The sequence below is a fragment of the Passer domesticus genome, chromosome 1 (assembly GCF_036417665.1).
Source record: "Passer domesticus isolate bPasDom1 chromosome 1, bPasDom1.hap1, whole genome shotgun sequence".
Classification (NCBI taxonomy): Eukaryota; Metazoa; Chordata; class Aves; order Passeriformes; family Passeridae; genus Passer; species Passer domesticus.
Genome location: NC_087474.1, coordinates 7,877,106 through 7,894,288, shown reverse-complemented (window position 1 = coordinate 7,894,288; position 17,183 = coordinate 7,877,106). Strand labels below are relative to the sequence as shown.

The window sequence follows — 17,183 nt, the reverse complement described above, 5'->3', positions numbered from 1 at the left end:
CAAAATTTATCCCCAGCAGAGCAGTTGCCTCAACCTCCCTGCTAGAGGAATGTGCTTCCATTTGTGTGTTATTAAAACACCAACATGTTGACATGCTGGGGCTACATAAACTCCTGCAAAAAGGGCAGTTAAGTGGCTGCTGCAGTGTAGGTGGAACAATTTTTACTCACAGAGTTCCATGTGCTCCACAGCAGCTAATTATAGGGGCTTGCACAGATTTTCTCCTGAGTCCATACTCCAAACTTTAAGTATAAGGTTTGGCATGGTTGGTTGTAAGGGGAGATGTTTAACACACCCCCTGAAATTGTGACTTTTGTAAACACCAAAATAGCATAAATTCTGCTGCTGTCCACACTTTATTAATTGGTATGAAGTCTAGAAAATATTGCAATTAATTTTATCACGATGAGTTTTTAAGTTTTGTACACTTAAAAGCTGCCAGTGGTATGAAACAGGCTGAAAAAAAACAGGCAGAAAAAAACAGGCTGAAAAAAAGCACCTTGCTTTGTTATTTTGATAAAAACCTCTTCTGTTGTTACTTTCCTAGTGTAACCCAGAATTTTGAAAGCAGGTCTCTGCTCCCAGGATACCTTTTCCTCTGAAGCTTGCCCTATCCTCTCAGAAAGGTGAGAAAGAACAGTTCCTTGGCTGCTGGGGGAAGCACTTCTCCACCTGGAAACAGTACACCTGACTAAGCAGAATATACTACATTTAACAATTTGATTAAAAATTAAATTTTGCCAACAGGGACAGATCAATTGGTACCAAAGGCAAACTGGGAGACATCATAAGTAAATGGCCCATTGGACATCAGAGGCAAATCTGGCTACAGAAACATGGCTGACAACTCCAACACAGGTAGATCACAGATGCAAATTCTAGGCAAGAAAGAATCTCCCTTCTTCACTCAATTTAAGGTCACTCCCTTCCTGGCAGGCCAGCCACAGTAAAGCTAACACAAACACCAAAGCATTTAGAAAAATGGCAGTTTAATGTGTAGTGGTAAGGTGACAAAAGAAACAAACCATTTACAGAGTGTTACAGAAAGAAATGTGCCTATTTTTTAAGCATCCAAATGAAAATGTGAGCAAACTCTTAAGGGACATATTCTCTTCTTAAGACTCATATTGATGATATTGTTTATGTCTAGAAAAACCTGATTAACACAAGCGATTTGGCAACTCCAAGTCTAAAGTTGTGAAAAACAGGCTAAAAAAGTAATAAAAATATGCTGTGATCTCTAAACCCAATATAATTGGGCAAAGACAGATCCTCAAGTTGCTTGCTACAGCTTTGAATCCAACTGAAGATCTTTACCTGACCCACAGTCAGGGAATCAATTCACAGAATTAGCAAATAACTTCCACCACTTGAAGAAAAAAGTCGATTTCTTCCCGAACCGACTCACCGGTGCTTGTGCCATCTAGTGGCCCCTTTCTTCAGGTGAGTACCAGGGTTCCTTATCAAAAGCCTTTAGTTAAAGCTGCTTCTTTGATTACTTTAAATGAAAGGCTAGTGGTGTTCTGAATGCAGAACACCACTGCTGACAAAGTATCACAGAAGAGAAAGTCACCCTCTTCTCCAGATAACAACTGTCAACATGAAGCACTTGTACCAAAAAGGGACATCACAACACTACGTTTTTCAAAAAGGCCTTGTATCCCCTTCAATTAAACCTCTAACTAGAACAGAGAGTGAAGTAACTGTTTACATAAAGAAAATTGATCCTTTAGAGTAAAACAGTTCTCCTCATTCTCAATTATTTAGGTCTGAAAGACCCCAGCTTAGTTTTTCTGTATGTTTTATTAGAAAAAAATATAACTATAGCTTCAATTTGGGTTCTTTTGCCTCTAAAGCCTTGGTTGCTAGTTCCACTCTCTCTTTTAACATGCTAGCTTCTTCAGCACTCTTTTGGGCTTGGGCATGTTTCAGTAAGAAGTGGGTAAGGAAGAGTTTCAAGCCTTCCCGCAGCATTCCCAGTTTGGGGTTGTCAGATATCCTGTAAAGATACAGATCAAAAATATAATTTAGTCTTCCCCCGTTTCAGAAGCTTCTTAATTTTATAATCTTCCTCAAATAGAGATGCAGGAAAAAAAAAAATCCAACCTATAAAAGAAGTTTTATTGAAGAAGCTTTCAAATTACCAAGTCTACCTTGGTTTGGCAAACAGCCCAAACACTCGACATACAACTGGCCTCAACAATAAAATGGAATATTGCAGCCTCAGGCTTGCTTTATGTAAACAATTACATTACAGCAAAGAACAAGGCAAACTCCATGTTCAAGCTTCCCTGTGTTGCTGCATGACAGCTGAAACATCACCACCTAAGTTTTTCAAACTTTATATGATATTGCAAGTCTTAGCCACTCAAGCCCCAAGCATCTCTAAGGATGGAAATTTCCCAGCCTCTCCAGGCAACCCTGTCCCATATAAAAAATAAGATTTTTCAGAGAACATTGATAACAAAACCATTAAAAATACCCCAAACATTTGCCTCTTCAGTATAACTTGCTTTTCCTTTTTAAGATACATCCTAGCAATGACAGCTGGCAGAGTGAATCCCACTGCACACAGGTGGTACAGCAATAAGGGAAACAGAATTACAGAGCTCTGCTCATGAAAATCCTATGACCAAAATGATACATTGAATATCTGGAAGTCTTATTTTGCATAACACAGTTGCACCTCTATCAGAGCCTGTACCAACACACACCTGACACACTGGCCCCACCCAGCCAGATAGAGCTCACATTTTAAGGGATGGAGGGCTGATGTGTGGAAAAGGCACAGTGTAATTCCAAACAAAACAGGCAAACTTCTTATCTTCTTAATTACTACTCAACAAGAGTTCTCTGGAGATGCCAGTGATCACTTACCTCATAAAAATGTCAGTAATTTCTTCCTCATCTGCTTTGGTTAACAGTGTGCTTAATACCTGTCGTAAGAAACGGACTTTGGGTTTGTCCAGTTCACTGAATTCAATTACCTGGCAGACAGAGAGGGAGAATTAGATTAATTCAAGTATTTCAAACAGATGGTCTTCTCTCCTAAATGAAGAACTTTTAGCACACCAACTGGCCTCTGCATATACTGAGCCTTGAGTTTAGCACAGAATAATTACCTGAGAAGACTGCATCCAAAAGCCAATCAATAATGAAAGCAAAGAACCTTCTAAGGAATAGAAGTCTGCTGGTATCAGAATACCAGATGTCCTTTCTCAATTAGATAAATACTTTGTAAGTACCTGGCACAATCCATTTAATTGCCTGTTTAATACATTCCAGTTACTCTTCTAATAGAATTCTGTAGACTACCCATTCTGAAATCCAAGAAATCTACTCAGCACTTTTTTGTCTAATAAAAACAACATCAGCTAAAAACTATAGCACAAAAATCACTGGCAAAGCCTGCTAATGAAGGGGCCTCAGTTCCAACTCTGGATACACTAAAGGAAATAATCTCACAACTGCTCTAAATAAAGAAATGTAGACTTTCTCTATGCCTGGGTCACCACAAGTTCCCTTCCCCAGATGACAGCATTACTATAATCAATAGGAACAATTTGGTAATTTTAAAACAAGTTTGTTTTAGCATAATCAGCGAAAGTACCAGATAAGTAACAGAAAAAATGTGCCTTCCACAGAACTAGCAAATGCAGGGAAAACACAGAAGGATTTGAAAAGAAAACACACCAACCTTGAGAACTGAAAGTGGCAGTGATTTTGTCCTTATTAAGTGAGCCAGCAGTGAAACCAAGTTGGAGATGGCAGCAGCTGAGAGGTTTTCTAAGTCTCTGATTTTGTCCCAAATACTAAACTGAAATGTCACCTAGGGGGCAAAGGTAAAAAAATAATCCTACAAATCAAGTGGCTGTTTAATTGAGTAACAACATAACAAACCTTTTGACCCTGTACTCTTTATAAGCTCTCCTTTAATTAACAGAAATGGTTGATCAGAGTGTTCCAATTATTTTAAAATGCATAAAACAGAAGAAATAAAACATTCAGCATTTAATTTCCTATTCAGATCTGACCATGAGTATGCCTTACTGAATGCTTAGCCATACCAGCAGATTTTTTTCCTTGGGATCAAGATCCCAACAAGCATGCACCCATTCCCAGGTATTCAGTAAATTCTTCCTAACCACAGTCATGACACAAAACCAATGAAGCAACAGATTTGTCTTTACCTGAAATCGTCTTTCATGTCCACAAAACTTGCTAGCCAAAAATGCATAGAAGGGATTGAATGTCTTCTCCTGTAAGCAGCAGTAAAGGATGACATGAACTATTTCTCTCTCCTGCTGATCTTTCAGGCCAAGCCTAAAATTTAGTGAGAAATTGAGAATAATTTTGTAAGGAAAAAACTTGTTGACACAAAGTAAGAGCTACAGCCAACAACTGAGAGTACACTTTAAAACCTCTCCAAACATCACATTAAGTTTTACTTGTTACAAAGTACCTATTAAGTCCTTAAAACTCCTAATGGACTCCAGCTTGTTGGCTAAACAAGTATCCTGGTATGGCTCTATGGAAATGCTGAAGCATTATGGATGTTAAAGGAGATGCAAAAGTAAGACCTCAAGAAACAGAAGTGGAATGATAAAAGTATTATCATTGCCCAGGGAAGGAAAGATCCCACTCCATGTTTGCAGCTCTCCATGAACAGAAGAGAGGGCACAGAGGTACCAGCAGTAGCACTGTACCCACAGGTACCACTACAAGGATTAAACTGTGAAACAAAGGCCAAATAGTGAAACAAGAACTGTAGGGTGCCATTGTGATAATCTCATGCTTGTACTTATCATAGGAGGAAAACCAGCCTTTGGATCAGTGCAAGCCCATCTGGAGAAACATTTCCAGGGCCCCTCACTTCTGTGGTACTTAGTAGGGATAAGAAAATATTCTTAGATGTTTTTCTTATTTGGTGATATGAATTCTTAAATCTCTGGGTCAAATCCATCCCATGTGATAAATGAAATTAATTTCTGTTTGACAGTAGCCTAAGAGGATACAGTCAGTGACTACAAAGCACCTTTAAAAAAGAAAAGCTGAAGAAAACACCATCTATGTATCTATCTTATGTTGGCTGCTTCAGCATGGAGGCCAAGGACTGAGCAGCCTTCCCACTCCAACAGCTGACCAGAGTAAAAGAGGGCTGAGACACTCTGGCGTGGAATGGTGACTAACTCACAATGCACCTGGTCTGTGATTTAACTTCCTAATGCTGCCAAATGCTTGGCAGCATTAAAACCAATTAAAATGAAAAATGCATCATATTAGAATCTGAAAAGTATCAAACAGAATTCTTCTCATTGCTTCAAGTTCAAGTTTCATAGGGCATTAGTGCAACTCAAGTGTACTTTCTAACCAAGTTTGACTCCACTGGATCTTGCCTTACTGTGGTCATTACTTGATGCCAATCCTTTGTACACACCTCCAGACATCTGCATTGCATGTGACCACAGACACCCCAGATTAACAGAGAAAACACTGCTGTTGAGCCCAAACTCCCTAGAATTTAAATTTTACAGTAGGAAAATCTGGGATGATTTCTAGACTAATGAGCAGTAAAAACTGAGAAGTCTGCTCTTCCAAAAGGGGTCAGTACAGCAAGTGCTGAGTCTGTGTCATAACACACCTGCTCTCCCATCGGCCATGTTCCATCTGATTTCAGAGCAACAAAAGGTTTTTTTTGTTTTCTGGGTTTTTTTTACAAATATACAGGTTTTCAGCCATCAGATTTGCATTTAATAGATGACTTGGGAAGTAACACTGCAATCACTAGTTTGGCACACTCTCCTTTCACTTGTTCATCATCACTCCTATCATGACTGGCTTATTTAGGAAATACTCATGTTGCCAGAGTTGTAACCAAGTGACAACACTTGGATATTCAATTTTCTCCCTACATTCACTTTTTCACAGAAATAGAACTCCTAAACATCTAAAATTTAAGAGTCTGGACTGTCTTTCACTGCTGAGCTTCACCATAAACCTGTGCAGATTTCATAAGACTGATATTCTTTGACAAAGAATGTGAAGCCACCTCACTGATCAAATTATTAATGAGTTACAGTATTCCCATGGACTTGTATATCTTGATGCTGCTGTAAAGGGGATAACTGCCTCTGAAGCAGGTTATTGACAAATAACCAGCAGAAGCCTGCCTCCAAGTAGGTTAGTTGTCATCAGCTGAAGCCCAAGACTATTATTGCCTTCAGATCAAAAATAGCAACTCTTAAATACCCCTTTAAGTCAGTTCAAATTATATTAGTAGATACACTCACTTTGGTAGTGAGTATTTAGCAAGAAATTGAGAATCATTTTGTAAGAAAAATCTTGCTGCCACAAAGTTATCCTGCATTACACATCTCACTCCAACAGGATAGCTGAGCCTTTCATGAGTGGCTCAGTATTTTCTGAGATGTGAAGTTTTTCAAACTCTCTATGTCTACAAAATAACTTTAAAAATAACTCCAGCAAACTTAAGCAGCATTCATTCTCTCTCCTGAGTGAAACTGTGGTTTCTGAAGGTGTGGCCCTTCAGCTGATGAAGAGCATCCAGGCTCACTCTCTCCTCTTTGTCACCAGTGATGTTCCCAGCCCTCTCTCTTCACTGACACCTCTGCAATCACTGAGCCACTTCAGGGAGCTGTTCTGGCTTCAAACTAATACCTTTATCTGCAGCAAGGAGGAAAGGGACTGTAAAAACTATAGCACCCTAGATTTCAAATAGTTTAAATTATCCTTTAACCACACCTCAACTCTGCTGCAGAACTAGCAGCAGATGAATCAACAAGAGCAGTTAAAATATTTATTTCTATGCTCTTCCTCATGAGACATCAAACATACAAGTACAAATTCCCATACACTCTGGAACACATGTTCACACTGAAGCTAATTCCTTCACTGACAATTATGTGTACTTTCCATTATACTCTGCCAGATGTGGGCAGATTTAAGAATTCCTCTCTTTGAGTTTGCTGTATAAACATCAGCACCAACACACACCAGGCAGCCTGCAGAGAGATTTTCTGCCAAGCCTGTATGTATTCAGATTTGTGTACTAGCTTAAATAGCACAGATGAGAGTCAAGTCCAATTTGCAAATTGAGCTGCCAGGTTTTGGCAAGAGCTGCAGCAGCAGCTAATTTCTTTTAATTGAACAGGCCATATTAAGATATTGGAATGACTCCATCACAGTCTCAAGTCCAAGCTGTGTTTTGCAAAAGTGGCATTTAATCAAATATTAGTTGACTTTATTACAAAGTCTGTTTTGGTTGGGTAAGCAAATTAAATAATTGCATGCCATCCTGGTAAGACAATACCCTTGAGTTACAAGGCTGAGACAGAAAAGTTCAGGCCTGATCTCTCCCCTCCCAGTTCCTACAGACTTACAAATAACATTATGGCAAACACAAGGAATAGCTTAGTTTGAGCTCTTCCTTGATCACATCTTCTTCTGAAGAGCTGCTTGTCAAGGGGTAAGGGAACTGCTCTTCATGTGAAGCAAACCCAAAGCTAATAAATTCTGCAAGAGGGAAGTGGAGGTGCCAGAACACTACCAGGTCATGCAAGCGTGGGCAGAGATGGCTTAACAAGGTGGCAAGAAGTCAGAGAAATGGCATAGTACAGAAATCACAGCAATCCAGCAAAAAAACCCAAGAGATGTTCTGCAGGGGCTTCTGGTCTGCCTCTGTAAGGAAACAAGCTGCAGCAGCCTCCCATCCACTCTGCTGGGATACACAGCTCCAATGCAAAAAGACACAGGCTCCTCACATCAAAAGATGCTGCAAATCACAGTTACAGGCAGGAGTGACAACAACAGGGGCTATTCCTTCCCTCTGACTGCCAGTCTGTTCTGCCTGCCCCCATTAAACCTTACACCAGGGTTCTGGTCCCTTCTCCTACCCTTTTACCCTATGTGGATCCCTGGCTATGCACTTCTTTTAATTGCATTATCATCTGAATGCTCATAAGCCCAGACCAGAAATGCTGCATTTACAACCTAGTTTTAGTTCTGGGCTGATTTCTGTACTAGGCTGTACTTACTTGAGAAGCTTTTCAAAGGCATCCATGAAGTCTTCACTTGTCATCAAGACACAAAAAATACTTCTCCTGATATCCGTGTTCATTCTCAGCTTACGGGCAAGCTCCATTATTTTTGAACTTACCTGAAAATAAAGTTAAATGCTATTTTATTTCTGTTTGCCTTAAAAAACCCTATTTCTGTACAGCCTTAAATAACATCATCAGTGAAGCTCTCCAGTAAACCATGAATCACCAATCCAAAGGTCCTGAGCTTTTGTCCAGAGGCACAGGCATCATCAAGAGCTTTTTCAACTATGAAAATACATTTTAATCTACTTTAATTGTGCCAATTAATTTTAAGACATGCTTCTTTAACATAAGTAATTCACCATGACCATCTCATCACATTACTTTTGGAATCAGCTTGGATATATGCCACAGACAGACACCACAATCTGTCAGAATTCCTACTAGGAAATCCACTGTTGAATCAAGTATCTTCTTTCACCTCAGCAATTCCACAGGGTAAGAAAAAACAAGTTATACCATATTTACAGTAACAGCTCTTATGAAGCACATGAGTACAATGTTTTAAAAAAACAGAGAGCAGAACTTACAGTCCAAAAGCTTGGTCTTATAAGAGCACATGAAAGTTTTTTTCGTGGGCACTGAAATGAACTTACTGACATGTATAAAAAATCTTCAAGAGATCACAAACACTTAAGACTTTCAATTTGGATTTACCTTTCCTACGTGCAGCTTTTGCTGGGCCTGGCTTTTTGTATCACTGATCATTGGTGCTCCACTCCAGGATGACCCCACGATCCACCAGCGACCGACCTTGTCGGCACTGAGGAGAGACTCCAGGGACACACGGAGCTGGGTGTCTTTTCCTGAACCACTGCTGTGAACCTTCAATAACAAAACAAAAATAAAAACCAACACAAAAGCTTTTATGTGAGACCTTTTTTCTCTCTTCCTACAGAAAACAAGTACTTTAATTGCTTAAAATTATTTTTAAACAAAAACTTTGAACATATAAATTCGTATCTTCATAAAGGTCTTCCCATGTTTCCTCCCTAACCTTTGTTTCAATCAGCAACCTGAAAAGAATTTACAAGTTTCCTATATGGTGTAATTTTTTAAATGCATAAAGTTGTATAAATCTAGCTGTAGAAGCCCTTGGGTTTTTTATTTGAAAAAAGACATACTAATCTAAAAAGTAGACATCTTCCAATCACAAAGTTTGATTACTATTCAGAGGATGCTGACACTCCAGCATCCTACAATCTGGTCATGATTTTTCTTTCGAACACATAAAATGACACAACAAACTGCCTTATGCATTGTACAGCTCAAATAACAAAAATTTTAAACTCTGAACAAGATAAGAATTTTCAACAATAGAATCCAGAAGCATATCAGAAAGACTGCAAAAATTTAAGAGAGGAAATCCTACAGAACTAGGTTACCTAGCTTGTTTTTGCCTGGCCTCTTAAGCTGATATGCACATCCTGTACTAAATTACTTTCATCCCTTTTATACTGGGTTGTTCTAAACAAACTGCCCATTCTGTCAAAAAAAAGCCCAAAAAACAAAACAAACCCAAAAAAAAAACAACAACAGCAAAAAAACACTAACAAAAACTCCCCAAGAAAGCTGACATCCAATACAAATAATTACTCCTGGATTAAGAGTAAGAAGGCTACACCAGCCAAGAAAGCTCTCACCAGTGCTCTCTGCAATTTGCGGAGTCTTTCCACGGGCTCGGGATCATAGCCAGGGATCTTGCGCATGTCATTGTTCCTAAGTGCCAGCATAGTCTCCAGCATGAACCGAACCTATGGGAAAAGAAACAGTTCTGTACATTCTAAGCTGTGGGTTTATCATATAAAGTACAAGAGTGTACTTTGAAATTACTATTCTGTGAGAATAAGCAGCTCAGCTGCCAATATACACAAAAATTTAAATACAACATGTTTACTTGAATTCCTATTACATTAATTTGTGTACAAGCTTCATTTGCTAAGCACCTGACTATTTTCTGAAGTGTACAAAGTATCACGAAACAGAAAAACTGTCCATTGCATAAGACACAAACTAGTCCTGTCCCACCCATCATGAGCATTTTGGCATCAGTGTCCTAAGAAGTAATGCAGAAAGACAGACAAGAAGAATGCAAAAAACTGAATGTCACCCTAATGGTAATTTAGAACCTGAATAGAATGCAGCAGAAAACGTTTCTGTAAATTAAACTATGTATCCAGGTACTTATTACAGGCTGTTGAGAATATGAAATCTTTAGAACAAACACATACCCGAGTCTGATCCTGGAATTTCTTCTCTGCTGTGCTTGCTTTCTTCTGGGCTTCAGTGATCAGTTCTTTCAAAGCCAATGCATCATCTTTTCTTAAGGAAAAGCCCACATTTTTCAGAAGAAACAAAATCAGCTCAATCTCTTTTTCAGTGAAAGTGCTAACAAGCTTTTTCAGAATATCAAAGATCAGCAGGCAATGAACCACATGGAAGTTATACAGATGAGCAATCAAGGCAAGCAGATTTTCACATTCCTTCCCTTCAGCATCACTTTTACAGAGTTCATCAAATTTCTTCACCACGGCTTCCAAAAAGTGAGCACCAACCTGGCAACAATTCCATTAAGAGGAAAAAAATATCCAGCAGTTAACTCTAGGTAGATTTTACAGACATCTGTAAAACCCATTTTTGGGTCACTGCCACTATTAATTTTAAAGAAATACTGTTGCTCCTTTCAACCAATAGGGATGTTCTACATTTACATACATAAATATTTAAATGGTGTGACATTTTTGTAGAAGTCTATGTTATTTACACCTCACATTTGACATTGAGTTGCTTTTCAAAGCCTGTGCAAGAAAAACAAGTATTATGAACAGACTGTACACATACACCAGCATTTATTTACATAATATTCATGGACACATTTTAGCATCTTCCCAGCTGTCAGACCAGCACGCTGTTACTGCTAGTCATTCATCCAGGAAAAGCTGCATGTCAAAAAGCAAACACATTCCAGAACAAAATCCTTAGTAGAAGGATAAAAAACAATATTGTGAAAAAATCCCCAAAATACCAAGTTTTCACAGTTGCTGAGCATAAGGTGAAGCTGCTTTTGAAGTGGGGATAATTCTTAGACGTTTGTCAACAGTAGAGCTGGAAAAGAAATTTTGGAATATATTTATTTCTGAAGAGAGAACTGATGCTAAAGGCTGGGATTAGAAAGCCTACAGGCTCTAAAACACAGGGAGGTAATGAATACATTGCTGCTAAGTAAAACCTTCACCCATTATTATTGTGTTAAAATCTGCTGACCTCAAGAAAACCAGAAGTCCCAGCAGCAGTACTGACCCAGCTTGGGTGTTAACTGTCCAATGGCTGCACAAATTTATAAACACAGGGCAACTTCTGCATTGCCCAACCTAATCTTCAGTGCAGCTGTACTGTCACACTTTCATGTAATGCACATTGTAGATTTATTTTACAGAAACATTGTATTTGCAGTCAGAACTGCCTTTCAAGCAGCAAAGAGGGACAAAATAAAAGTTTAATGTCAAGGCTACATGGAGAAAGCTGCTTTAATTGCATCCATCTGATATTTAATATGGTTTCAGAGCCAGCATTCAGGCCACAGTATGACAAACTGAAAAACTTGCATTAATACATCTTCTGCATTGAGATGTGGGGGGAAGAAAAAAGAGGAGTCTAATAAGAACATACTGTTGAACAACTTTGTTTCCTGACACACATTTAAGTGAAATTAGCTAAAATATTCCCTTTGATATCAGGAGCTTCAGCATCAGCTTGGGAAAGAGGGATTTTATCTCATTCATCAGTAAAAAACACAAAACAAAATCCCCTCCAAAAATTGCCATGTTTTTTGAAGTTTTTCATACTCCATGTTATAACTACTTAATTCCACTGACATATGATTTGCTTAGAAAGTAAGTTTATCCACCACTGTAAAAGGATCCCTGTAGTTGCAACACTTTTCTGATCTGGATATACATGGTTCAAAAACAATACCCTCATGTATCCATGAGAACAGAAACAGATTAGTGTAATTAAAGGGAAGAGAAGCTGAAGGTTAGAAACTTTTGATTACTGGTTGCAGAAACATTGTGATGAAAAAATGATGGGTTTATAACTGACTAGTGGTAACTCATGGAGGAAATAAAATCAGATAAAGCAATGGACTTAGACCCTTTCACTTGTAGAAGCCTTGCAAACACTGTCCCAAGAACTAATGCAGAAAGAGAGACAAGAAGAATGCTTGGACCTTTTCACTTGTGGAAGCCACAAAATACTGATGAAACTCAACTAAAGATGCTTGTTAGTGCCACACAGTTAAAAATTACAAGGCAATTCAAACAAAATGTCAAGGAAAACACCCTACAGTAGGCATTATTAAACAAAATTTGTCCTGAGCACAAGGATTACCTCAATTCCCACATTATGGTGAAGGATGCTGACCAGAAGGACGTGCTCCATCACGAGCCTTGCAGGCATGGCAACTGCAGTAACACAGGCATTCATCAGAATGTCTGTCAGGGTGTCATTCATGTCCTTTCTGCTGTTGGCCATGTAGAGCTCTTCCATCTGTCCACTGATGGAGGACAAATTTGGTTCACTCAGCCTATGGAGAAACAAAATCCAATGTTCACTCTTTATTCTCCTTACATGGTTCCACAATCTTCAGTTCACCCAACAAACAGCCATCCTTTTTAGAGAAACTAGTTTGACTTAAGAAGAAAAGATTGAAGATTGATAAGATGACTGGAAAGAACCTTTGCATTTTTCTGTGTTTACTAAGTTAAAAAAGTCTAGTACCTTAATTCTAGTGTAGTTTAAAAAGAATCCATGTAAAAAACATGTTAACAACAGGATTTACAAAGCACTGTCAATCTGCTTACTGTCACACTAACAGATTTATTACAAAAAGAGACTGGTTTTAGCAGTTTTAACTGTGGCACATCACAGTCTTTGAGGAAGTTAAGTATGAAAATAATTTATACTTTAACATATATTGTATATCAAATTTCAAATGACTGAGCAAACTCCAGTCTATGTTTTACAGGTAACAGATGAAAATTGCCAATAGATTTCTGATTTTAAAAATACCCTAAAATTGAAATGAACATTAATTACTTTTTCTATTCTGCAGTACTTTAACCTAGGAAGGGCTGCTCCTCCTCAGTTGTAATGTTGGAGAAATTTAATTTATTAAAAAAACCCCAAAACAAATCAAAACCTGTTTTCTTCTGAGTTTTTTTTAATAAGCATACTCCAACTGACACTTAGTGAATTATACCTAGCACTTGCAGGGAACTGCTGTGTGGAATCCAGCCCAATGTTAAATTTATTTTCTAGATTTTTCAACATCTATAATGACTAACTTTGAAGAATTTATACCAATAAAGATAATTATTCTTAACAATAGCAGACATGATTGCCAACTTTAAATCAGTTTGTGAAGAGAAAAGTCATATCCTTGCCACCTGGGCTTGAATGATGAGCATTGTCACATTGATCCAGAAAGATTAATGACTTTCCTCATTACAGTACCTATTAATGAGGCCATTCACCATTTTCTTCAGTCTTCCCAATTCTTCTCTTTTCTTGTCATCTAGTGTCTCCTGTGCTTTCCTTATTTGAGGAGGAACATACTTTGTACCACCGTGATTATCACTCTTAGGAGGAAAACAAGGTAACAGCTGAGATCAGTATCTTAAACACTTGAACACAAATATACATTTCTATTTAAGATTAAAGTGCCAAACTTTTAGGGATAAATATATCCCTATATTTATAAATATATCAATATATTTTATACCATTAAATAATCAACACCAAAGGATCATCATGAAGAAAAGAAGAAGGTAAAAAATTAACTTTTATGACAAACTTGACAACAGCAAAGCCTCTCTTCCCTAACTTTAAGTTATGGTCATTAAAACCTGGCATCTTAAGTCTTGGTTTTACTCAAGTTTTATTTAGGCCCATGAAGGCTAAATGCTAAGTGTGACCTCCTCTCCTCCACCCATTCAACAAGATCTAATACTGGCAAACCTCTGAGATTGTTCACATTTCAGTGTGTAACCGCTGCTGATTTCAACACAAACTCTCTCTGCAGAAGGGCTAGATCACATTTTTACACTCTAAAGCCAGGGCAGCTCCTTTTATTTGCAGATTTCACACACAACTCCCACACGCCTTGTGCTGTAGCGTACTCTCTGCCACCCGCCTGACTCGGGAACTCTCCCTCCACGTCTAACAAGTGTCTCCAGCACCTGGAAAATCCATCAACAGTGTCGCTGGGCCCGGCTGTTTAGAACCAGGACATCACTCCACGTGGCCCGACTGGACAGCGAACACCTGGGCTTAACAGCGATACAACTCTGCTCTAGGTTCAGCTTGTGGGATGTGCTTTGGGCAGCAGCTCTGTGCTAACTGAGGGGAACATCCTACCTCTGCCTCCTCCTCCTCCTCCTCCTCGCTCGAGGGCTCGCTGGCCTCCGGCACTCCGCCGTCCTCAGGGGACGAGCTCTCGCTCTCCCAGTCTCCTTCCCCGTCATCCGCCTCGGAGGGCTCTGAGGCGTCTTCTTGAGCCTCCTCATCCTCTTCGTCCTCGCCATCCTCATCATCCTCGCCATCCTCCTCGTCCTCCTCCTTCCCCGGCGGGCGCTCCCGCGGCCCCGGCTCGCTCTGCTGCGGCTCCTCCTCGTCGCTGCTCTCGCAGAGCCGGCTGAGCCCGGCCCGCGTGCCCAGCGCCCCCAGCACGTAGCCCAGCCCGTCCCGCAGGAAGCTCTGCGGCAGCCGCTCGCCCGCGGGCCCCTCCTGCTTCTTGCGCCGCTTCCCGAGCCCCAGCTGCCGCTCCAGCCGCCGGATCTCCTTCTCCTCCTCCTCGTTGGCTTCCAGCAGGGCCCGTTTCCGCGCCGAGGTGGCTGCGGCGGCGGAGGGAGCCTCAAGGGCTGTGGATGCCGGTGCCGACACCGGCCTGGGCCGCTGCTTCCCTGCGGCGGGCGAAGCCGGGGCTCCGGGGCGGGCCTGCGCCGGCTTGGCTTGGGCCGGCTTGGCCGGAGCAGGTTTAGCCGGGGCCGGCTTGGCTGGAGCAGGCTTGGCCGGAGCAGGTTTAGCCGGGGCCGGCTTGGCTGGAGCAGGCTTGGCCGGGGCGGTGGGATCCTCCACCAGCTCCCCGCGTTGGAGCCGGCGGCGGCGGCTCCGCTTCAGTCTGCGCTTCTCCTTCCTGGCGTCCCGGCGGCTCCTGCGATTGTACCTCTCCGAGTCTTTGAGCAGGGCCAGCGGCGGCTGGCCGCCGGCCGCCTGCACGTATTCCTGCACCGCCTGCCGCAGCCGGTCCAGTTTCCCGCCGCGGCGGGCGCGGGCGGCCGCCCCCCGCTTCGCCCTGCCCGCAGCCACACCGCGCCTGGGCGCCGCCATCTTGGAGAGGGGCCGGGCCGGCGCTTCCGGCGCGCGGCAGCCATGCCGGGCACAGCGCCCCCTGCTGGGCGCGGGCGGTGGCAGCTCTGAGGGGCCGGGACCCTGGAGTGCCGCTTCAGGGGCAGGGATGCCCTCGTTTGTGCGTATCTGTTTAAGAATCACAGAATCATAGAGTAAATTAGGTTGGAAAATACCTCTGAGATCATCGAGTCCAACCTATGGCCGAACAGCATCACGGCAACTAGACCGTGGCATTAAGTACAGTGCTTAAGAAAACCTCCGGGGACCAGGACTCCACCACGTCTCTGGGCAGTGGGCAGTCCATTCCAGTAACTCTTTCTGTGGAGAAATTTCTCCTAATGTCCAACCTGAACATCCTGTGTCGCAGTTTGAGGCTGTGTCCCCTCGTCCTATCACTTGTCCTGGGAGAAGATCCCGACCTGGCTACAGCCTCCTTTCATGGAATGTAGAGAGTGATAAGGTCACTCCTAAACCCTTTTCTCCAGGCTAAACAACCCCAGCTCCCTCAGCCACTTCTTGAAGGATTTATGCTACAGACCCTTCACCAGCTTTGTTGCCCATTTTTAGACATGATCCAGGAAAAAATGCAAGGCTTGTCCCTCTGACACCAGGGACTGGAGCGATTTGCCTTGGCTGTGATCACAAGGCTCCCATGGGGCACGAAGCTCTCACTGACGTCTTTTGAGGAGCAGAGGGACACCAGCCCCTGGCCACTCCTCCACCTGCCGAGACCCACATTTTAAGCCCTTTCCAACAGCGCCAAAAGCTCAGGTATCTGTTCCTGAGTGTGCCAGAGCCAGCATCCATGTCCATGGTCTTCTGTAGAGGAACTTGGGGGGGCTGATGGATGGCAAGCTGTTCATGAGTCACCCGTGTTTCCTTGTGGCCAAGAAAGCCATGGGATCCTCAAATGTATTCGGAAGGGTGTTGGAACTCAGGACATCCCTCCGGATGCTCTGGGTGCCAAAATCCTGGCAGGGGTTTGGAGACCCTGGCAGGAAGCCAAAGACACCTGTGGCTTTGAGTTTGACCCATGCAGCAAATCACCAACCTTATATGCAGAATTACAAGTCACAAAAGTTTAAGTAGCATAACAGTAGTTGTCACAGGGAGAAAGGTGGAATTTTGAAGAATTTCACTATGGGGGTCTAGGGACAAGATTTGGGCGTTGTCCTGTCCTTCTTCCTTCTTCCTAGCCTCCATCTTCTTGGTGATGCTAGCATTTTGGGATTGGTTTAGAGTAGAAAGTCACTGTCTAATATACATGATAGGTATTGGAAAATAACTGTAAATATCAAATATATAGTTTGTAGTATAAAAGACAACACCAGCCCCATGGGCGGGGAGTGTGCCTCAGACTGACCTGCTGAACAGAACTTGGCAGGCCAGACAGAAAATGTTTTAGATAAGAAATAATAAACAACCTTGAGAACGACAGCTGAAGACTCCTGATTTCTTCTTGGACAGCTGGGTTGGGGAAAAGAAACTTTTAACACACCTTGGGATCATCTCACCTAGAGAGAAAACCCCGAGAGAAGGGCACTGCCAGCAGATCAGGGGAGTGATGCTGCCTCAGTATTCAGCTCTTGTGAGGCACATCTGGAATGCTGTGTGCAGCTCTGGGCTCCTCAGGACAAGAGAGACATGGAGCTC

The 17,183-nt window shown here is 41.7% G+C and overlaps 1 protein-coding gene across 1 annotated transcript; it reads right to left on the bottom strand.

Moving 5' to 3' along the window:
• Positions 1-972: 972 nt before the first annotated feature.
• On the bottom strand, positions 973-15,525 carry NOM1 (nucleolar protein with MIF4G domain 1). Its single transcript, XM_064435504.1, has 11 exons — positions 14,538-15,525; positions 13,635-13,759; positions 12,510-12,705; positions 10,352-10,675; positions 9,764-9,874; positions 8,778-8,945; positions 8,055-8,176; positions 4,191-4,323; positions 3,698-3,829; positions 2,878-2,987; positions 973-1,999 (listed from the first exon to the last, which is right to left on the bottom strand). Exons 1-11 carry the CDS (start codon positions 15,507-15,509, stop codon positions 1,822-1,824), a joined length of 2,571 nt encoding a protein of 856 aa, XP_064291574.1. The 5' UTR covers positions 15,510-15,525; the 3' UTR covers positions 973-1,821.
• Positions 15,526-17,183: the final 1,658 nt, after the last annotated feature.

Excerpts from the sequence above, each read along its gene's own strand:
- NOM1 (XM_064435504.1), bottom strand. The coding sequence starts at position 15,509 with ATGGCGGCGCCCAGGCGCGGTGTGGCTGCGGGCAGGGCGAAGCGGGGG. Across the intron at positions 10,676-12,509 it reads ACCATAATGTGGGAATTGAG|GTTGGTGCTCACTTTTTGGA; the intron begins GTAATCCTTGTG and ends AATTGTTGCCAG. Across the intron at positions 8,177-8,777 it reads AAAAGCTGCACGTAGGAAAG|GTAAGTTCAAAAATAATGGA; the intron begins GTAAATCCAAAT and ends CTTTATTTTCAG.